Source organism: Larimichthys crocea, unplaced genomic scaffold (assembly GCF_000972845.2).
Source record: "Larimichthys crocea isolate SSNF unplaced genomic scaffold, L_crocea_2.0 scaffold326, whole genome shotgun sequence".
NCBI lineage: Eukaryota > Metazoa > Chordata > Actinopteri > Sciaenidae > Larimichthys > Larimichthys crocea.
This window is the reverse complement of record NW_020854308.1, coordinates 31,509-39,665: the sequence shown is the minus strand read 5'-3', so window position 1 is coordinate 39,665 and position 8,157 is coordinate 31,509. Positions and strand designations below refer to the sequence as shown.

Here is an 8,157-nt window from a genome sequence, read left to right as displayed (position 1 = left end):
TGCACTTTTATGACTTTTTATACATACATATAAAATGAAACCAGCGTCAGCTTCTCTTTCTTACCTTTAAATATTCTATGCAGTTAAGCTGCAGTATATTTGCATTCTTTATCTAGCAGCACCCCCAAATTCTTTTATAGGGATGGCTAGATATGCCCAGTGTAAATGTGGGGTGTGAAATTCAAAACTGTTTTACAAACAAACAAAAAAAAGGAAGAAATGTAACTTTATTTCAATGAATTACACAAACACTCAGAAATACACCTCTCTAGAAGTGTGTCTGTCTTTCTGTTAACAGGAAACCAGTTCACTGCTGGCTACAACAACTATATTACACATTGAAATCAACGCTTGAGGCAAACAGTTCATGAGTGCAACAATTATTCATTCCACATAAGGCAAGGAGAAGGCGTTGTATATTTTTAAAGCAAAGTAACCCATTACCATTTATGTATAGGTCATTATCAAAATATTGCTTTATCTGTCAAAAATAATTTTGGCTGTTGAGCTCCATGGAAAATCTGAAGAACGTCCTGTGAAATGATGTGTTCAGGAGAAGAGTGAGAATAACTGTTGGAAATGTTCAGAGGAGACAGTCTGCAGGTAAACATTGTCTCAATGGTTATCAGAGTCCTGGTTACTGTTCAGGTGACAGTCCTGCACCTCCAGTTCCTCAGCACTCACCATGGCAGGACTGATGGCAGCATATCTTGTCCCATGAAACTGACGTAAGTGAATCTGTACAACAAGCAGCGTCTTTAATTCTTGAAGATAAATCAGTTAAAACAACAGATCAGATCAGACACAAACCATGACAATATGAGTGGGTAATGCTCATTAAACAGTACAGCCTCAAAGACACCCTGTTGACGTTGTTCTGTCTTTAAATTGCATCTCATTATTTACCTGGAGGATCAACATGTCTATTTCATCATCATTGGTTGGTAAATGGGTGTACCTGTATATAGAGGTTGACTTCAGCACTCCTGCACAAGTATGGGAAGTTTCCTCCTGTTTTCAGATGAGCTCGTCTTGCGTTAGGATACAGTTTATACATCTCTTCCTTCGCCTCCAGTGACAGAGCACTCTGATCAAACACCTCCACACCATTCACAGAAAAATGGCTGATGTTATGGTAAAAAAAATACATACATGAATGGATGATTCTGGTATAACTGAAAGATGGTTTAACACTTACATCTATAATGGTCACAGCAACATCCTTTATTTTGTGTGGCTCCACATAAGAGTTCTGACAGTTGAGTGTTAGCCGTGATGCTAACTCACTTTGGTTCAGACTCTCCAACTGCAACATATGGAGGCAGAGGTTAACATTCACAAAGAAAATACACAAAGACAAAGATATTACATGTGTACACTAAAATAAAGAAAAGCTTCTTTCTAAGAGATTGATGTCATGTCAGCTGTTAAAGGGTGCTTCTCATTTGTCTTCCTTGCTGACATCTCTAAGGTGAGCTAAACAACCTCTATGAACTTTATGAGTATTACTTTGAAGTCTCTGCAGCCAACAAGCAAAACAACTGAATAAATTGTTACTGGACAAGAGAGGGCACCTTCCACATCTATCACTCTTTCTGAGCATAATGTGAGGAGGGCTTTCTAGTGGAAACACCAGGGAGGCAAGAGGACCAGATGGTATCAGTGTGTATCTTTAAACTTTTACTGAGCAACTGTGTGCTATTTAACTCATCTCTGGTTCAGTCTGTCATATCCACAAGCATCTCCTGTGTCCAAGAAAACACATCTAGCCTTTCTGAATGACTGTTGTCCTGTGGCACTCTCTGTAGTGATGAAGTGCTTTCTCTGGCTGGTCAAGGATGACATCAGCTCCTCACTGCCCAGAACACAGCACCTACTACAGTGTGCTTACCATCCCACCCTATCAACAGAAGATGTTATAGCACAAATCCTCCACACCACCCTATCCCTGGACAAGAAAGGGAGCTTTGTGAGCTGCTTATTGACTACAGTTCAGCATTTAACATCATAGTTCAGGACCTGGGATTAAAAATCTCACTGGGCATTTGTCTTTGATTGGCTAAAACCTCAACCTCAAACCACCTCATCCTGGACACAGACACAGAGACACAGACACACTTTATTAAACATACCAGTCTACACAGACCAGCACAAATACTGTATAGACAATGTACTATGAGGGTGCAGAGTACATGTAGAACTGAAGAGAGGTTTGTGAAAATGAACCATTTCATTTTTCAAATGTTGATGAAGCAACCATCTCCTCTTGTGATTTAGGCTCATAGCCTTGGGATAAGCGTGTGGGTATCTAATTTTACCATTTAGGAATTCAGAAGTGTAAAGTCAGAGAAAAAAATTCCTGAATGTGTCATTACTTTTTTTACAGTAACCCAATAAATTAACCCAATGATGTTTCCATCATCCATTTAAATTTTTGTGATGTCCTGTTTTGCTAACATTGGCTAACATTTTACTAGATTTGTAACCATGGACATAAAAGAAACTCTTCTCAACTGGCTTCTTGAATTGAGCATATTTATTTTTTCTTTATTTGACTGAATAATTGTAGAAATTCATTCTGAGCCATCCACTTCATATACATGGAGTAGGAAATCATTTGTCTCCTAAAGTTGGTTTCGAAGCATCCTAAACAATCAGGCTGGAGGTTTCAGGTGAGGCATGTGTATCAAAGGAGGAGGTTATCTGCTCATTCTTAAATTTCACAAAATCTGACAGCAGACTCAAACTAAAATGCCAATGACTCTTTATTTGAGGGAGGCCAGGAAGGACAGTACCACAGGGACTGGTCAGATATTGCTACACTCTAATCACAGGAGCAAGCCAATGCAATCAGTGAATCCTAGAAGAGAAGGATAGATGGAGATACCATCACACATCTGAGACTGTGCTGACGTGTGGGTCTTGAGGTCCTTGAGGTCCTCGGCAGTAGTAGTTGTTTGCCTTTGCTTGAGAACAGTAGGTGCCAGCCTATCTCAACACTGTGGTGAACAGAGTTTAAGGAACTGAATGTTGCCTTCTTAGACATAATATAGATACCTCACCATTGACCTTTGTGCACTTCAGGCACAGGGTTGAAAACCAATATTGGATAACCATGATCTTCAGGCCCTCAGACAGCACAGCATCAAAAAGCCAGAGAAGGATTCTGTCGTGGACATCACTGCATGGACTGAGGGAAACTTCCAAAAAACTGTCTGTGAACACTGTTCCATTTACATTTTACAGAGTGACAAGCTATGACCTCTTATAGTACCTGTGCACACCACAATGCACACCAAGTTGCATGATGAAGGTGAAAATAGAATTAAAATAAATAAGCCAGGGACATTTCATCTAGTGCTCAAAACTACAAAAAACGGGCTGTTCAACTTCTACTGGAGATTAAAGAAGGAGCCATGAATCCATTTCCTCTTTTGTAATGTGATCATCAAATTCCCGTGCAGCACTGAAATGTACTTCTGATCACACATACCTCATTTACCATTTGTCATTCTAATATTTAACTCCATGTCTTACAAAGAAAATCTAATTTAATATGATAAGTGCTAATAAGAGGTATTCCTTTGCACAGTGGTGACACACACATCTACTTACCCTGTCAACCATGAAGTCGATTGCATCTGCCATTTTAGAGTCCACTGGTCCTTTAGCAAAGTTCCCCAGGACAATCTTCTTCAGCATGAAAGCTGGCATTAACCAGAAACTGTTAAGCAGGAACATGGAAACCAAACATTAACAATAAATATCAACATTCAGAGGAAGATCTGTGCTGGAATCATTTAAAATCACCTGTTTGCTGTCCATGTCTGATTAAAGATGGAGGTGTCACTGAATGAATTACACAGTATCAGGGAGTGCACTCTGGGAGATTTGTGTGTGCATTCTGCAAACTTCTGAGCCAAGAATCCACCTAGAGATGCTCCGAACAGATGGACCTGAAGGTTCACATGACATAGATCATCATTAGTAAGGGCTGTCATTAATGTACTTGTGTTATTTGATCACCCTTTTCTATACTGTCCTTATTCCCAAGACTGCAACTCGGTATGTATATTATATTCAGAGAAACACTACAGCTGTCTCTCTGACAGATGCAGCAGCATGTCTGGTCTCCAACCATCCAAAAACAGTTTATGTCCCTCCACTGGCTCCATGTTGCTGCTCACACAGTGGCCAAATTACAATTATTTCAGAACTTGTAAGGTGATATTTGTGACCAATTTTCTATTTTATTGATTTTCTGGAGAAGAGTATTCCACTTTTACTTTTGAATTTCTAAGTCAATGGGATTCTGGTTGTTCTTTTCCACAGATCTACACTTCTGACTTTGTCTCTCCACCAGATGTTTAATATTCTCCTAATCTCTTAATGATGATGTGATGAATGATGTTTGCAACCAGCTTGTTGTTCTCCATGTCTCTGATCTGTATAACATAAGATATGAGTCACTCCTACTAATATTCTCAGGAGTATTTCCAAGGTACATCAAGGTAAAAATGAGAAGTCAAATCTCAGGTTCAGGATTTCTGAGCCCACTTCTTTCCATTAAGGTGAAGCCCTTGTATATGTGCCTATGATGCCTTTAGTGTTTTTTGAATTATAAGCATCAGTAAGTATCTGGGTTACACTTGAGGGCTTAACACAGTCTGAGGGCCTTGTTTCATTTTTTTTTAAAAGGTGAATCTTACAGGTCCAGCTCATGAGCCTGACATAAGTCCTCAAAATGATTAACGTTTCCACTTGTTAACATTCAGCAGAAGGCAATAATACCTTGTTTAGCCCATTGTCTGTACCCGTAGTCTTGTGATGCTGGGAGGAGCTGTGGATCATTAGTCAGCCAGCTCAATAATCTTACTGGTCTGTGTAGCTGAAATCTCTTCAAAACCTCCAACCATACTCTTATGAAGAAAGCAACATACTGAAGCTGGAGAACATTACATTACAGTGTAATGTAACATAACATTAACTCTGCTCGGGCAGTCCGGTACTGACTGTATATGTATGTCTGTTAAAGATAGCTCAATGTCTTTTCATTTAGCCTCATATGCTGGGTTACACCACCAAACAAGAGGCCTCAGCTGATCTGACAGATAGTGACATATAGTGTGCCTGAAAGCGCACACTATATGTTATCCACCGCGCTTATTATTATTGGTGTGGGTGCCCAAAGGGCTCCCACATTAATGTTATCCTACATCTTTATTATTGAGTGTGCCTACAGGAATACACTCTTTAAAACCTCTCGGGCTTCTTCTTATTATTGATTGTGCCTGAAAGCGCACACTATATGTTATCCACCGCGCTTACTGAGTGTGCATGCAAGGTGCACACTATATTTTATCCACCGCGCTTATTGAGTGTGCCTGAAAGCGCACACTATATGTTATCCACCGCGCTTATTCTATTTCTTATTATTATTATTCTTACGCCCTTTTTTTGTCACGCTACTCCTCCCAGAGTTTTTGTCGCACATACACAAAACGGGTATCAAAACGACCGGCTCGGCCGGGAATCGATTGCTATGTGTTTTCTAAGAGTTTCGGCAAACGGTTTTGCCAAAAAAAAAGACGAGCATTCTTCTGGTCATTTCAGATTTTGGTTTGATGCATACCTTATAGGTTTTTTTTTGGCCACCTTCGAGGGGGATCATTCAGACATATACTGTGCATCTCAGGGGGACAGACAGTGCATGCAGCACCTGTGACTAATTACTCTGACCTGCAGCTCACCCTGGTTGCTTGGCAACCTCAAACATGCCTTTGACTAATTTTTTTGAAGTCTCTGTATGATATCAGACTATCAAGACTACATTTTTAATGTCGGCCATTTTATCCTTGTCTCTCACAAACACAAACACATAGATAGAGAGACAGACACACCACACACAGGCAGACAGACAGGCAGACGCACACACACACACACACACATTAACTTAACATTTATAAGTTAAAATCACAATAACACAATATTTTTATGAATATAATAACACATTTCAAACAACAAATAGTTTTATAACATTCACAAAATACATACAAATAGTCATTTTTAACATGTTTATTAGACACAGGAGCAGCTACGCTGCCACGCGCAAGCAAGTGACATTAGCGTGTTGACAATTACCATGTCTTTATTTTTAGTGGCTAATGTTAATTTAATATGTTAGCATTGGCATTCATTTTAGCATGGGCTAATGTTACCAGTTAGCATGTCTTTACAGCTAACGCTAATGAGGCGGCTTGCGTCTCGGACGTGCTAGCAAGTAACATGTATTTCTTACGACGGAAAATGAGTGGCTAGCATAACGTGCTAGCAGTTAAACATTAGCATGCTAGCATTAGCATTTTTATCAATGAGCATGTATTTAATTCTTAGTGGTTAATAGTAATCAATAAGCATTAGCAGGTAACAATTACCAGTTAGCATTAGCACATGTTACCATTAGCATGTTAACATTAGCATTTATATTATATACTTAATGGCTAATGCGAAACTTAACCGCAGCTGCTCTTGCTGTCATTGTCTGTCATTTTAGACAGACAACGCGCTAGCAATTATCATTAGCAGGTTTAGCTTTAGCATGTTAACATGAGCATGTACTATTCCTAGTGGCTAATGTTAAGTTAACATTAAAATTTTAGCAAGGATGCATGTATTTAATTCTTCGTGGCTATGGCTCATTGCTAGCGCAGATGGCTAACAATTAACATTAACATGGTAAATTAGCATGTATTTAATTATTTGTGGCTAGTGCTAATTAACATTAGCATGTTAGCATGAGCAATTAGGCAAGTAGCATGTATTTGGTTATTCGTGGCTAAGGGTATTGCTAGCGCTGACGTGCTAGCAAGTAGCTTAGCAATGTTAGCAGTTGTCATGTAATAAATTCTTAGTGGCTAATGCTAATTGGCTAGTGTTGACGCGCTACAATTAACCATTTGCAGTAATTTTAAGCTTTGGCTGCTAATGTTAACAGTTTTAGCATGTCTTATACAGCTAGTGCTAACGGCGCTAGTGTCTGCTGTCTCTTTGGCGCACTAACATTAATTATTACCATATTAACATTAGCAGCGTATTCTTAGTGACAAAAATCTATGGCTAGCACTACGTGCTAGCACTTAACATGTTGTAGCATGTATTCTTAGTGAGAAAATGAAAAAAAAAAGTGGCCTTAGCCACTAAACGTGCTAGCAATGAAGACAGTGCTGCAATGTGACTTAGCATTAGCAAATGTTAGCAAGGATCATGTATTAATTCTTAGTGTAAGGTTAATTAAACTTTAGCAGTTAACATTAACATGTTAGCAATGATCATGTATTTCATTCTTATGGCTAATGCAATTAGCTTTAGCGGTTAACATTAACATGTGAACAATGATCATGTATTTAATTCTTAAGTGGCTAATGCTAATTAACATTAGCATGTTAACAATAACATGTTAGGCAATGACACATGTAATTAATTCCTAGTGGCTAATGTTAATTAACATTAGCATGTTAATAAACATGTTAGCAATGATCATGTCTTAATTTTCTGGCTAATGCTCATGCTACGAGACGGCTAACAATTTAACATTAACATGTTAGAATTAGCATATGTATTTAATATTTTATTTGTGCTAGTGCTAGATCTAAAATAATTTAGACATTAAATATTAGGGAAGTAGAAATTGGTTATTCGTGGCTAATGCTAATGCTAGTGTTGACGACGCTAAGGCAATTACCGATTTGCAGAATTTAGCTTTGGCCCGTAATGTTTAACAGTAGCATGTCTTTATCAGCTAGTGGCGTAACGCGCTACGGTCTGCTGTACTTTGGCGGCAAGCTAACAATTAATATTACCATATAACACATTAGCATTCTTAGTGACTAAAAAATTAATGGGCTAGGCACTGGACGTGCTAGCACTATGATGAACATTAGCAATGTTTTAGACATGACAGTTTAATTCCAGGGCCTAATAACTAGTAGCTTTATAGATGTACCAGTTACATGTTACAATGAGTCATGTATTTAATTCTAGTGGCTATGTGAATTAACTGTAGGCAGGTTAACATTAACATGTTGTAGCAAATGATCATGTATTGCGATTCTTAGTGGCTAATGCTAATTAGCTTTAGCAGGTTAACATTTAACATGT

The 8,157-nt window shown here is 38.5% G+C and overlaps 1 protein-coding gene across 2 annotated transcripts; it reads right to left on the bottom strand.

The window, feature by feature from the left end:
- Window positions 1–209: 209 nt before the first annotated feature.
- Window positions 210–5,406, bottom strand: spg21 (SPG21 abhydrolase domain containing, maspardin). Of its 2 annotated transcripts, none has more exons than XM_010754551.3 (5): window positions 3,811–4,571; window positions 3,616–3,724; window positions 1,199–1,306; window positions 959–1,099; window positions 210–738 (listed from the first exon to the last, which is right to left on the bottom strand). In XM_010754551.3, the coding sequence occupies exons 1-5, from the start codon at window positions 3,999–4,001 to the stop codon at window positions 616–618; spliced, it is 672 nt and encodes a 223-aa protein (XP_010752853.2). In that variant the 5' UTR covers window positions 4,002–4,571; the 3' UTR covers window positions 210–615. The 2 variants fall into 2 exon arrangements, with proteins under 2 accessions (XP_010752853.2, XP_027132026.1); XM_027276225.1 differs by having other exon boundaries at window positions 625–764; window positions 3,811–5,406.
- Window positions 5,407–8,157: the final 2,751 nt, after the last annotated feature.

What these genes read in the sequence shown, in the direction of transcription:
- spg21 (XM_010754551.3), bottom strand. Translation starts at nt 4,001, where the DNA reads ATGACAGCCCTTACTAATGATGATCTATGTCATGTGAACCTTCAGGTC. An exon ending in TCGACTTCATGGTTGACAGG is followed by an intron (nt 1,307 to 3,615) that starts GTAAGTAGATGT and finishes CATATGTTGCAG; the next exon opens with TTGGAGAGTCTGAACCAAAG. An exon ending in TTGCTGTGACCATTATAGAT is followed by an intron (nt 1,100 to 1,198) that starts GTAAGTGTTAAA and finishes AATGGTGTGGAG; the next exon opens with GTGTTTGATCAGAGTGCTCT.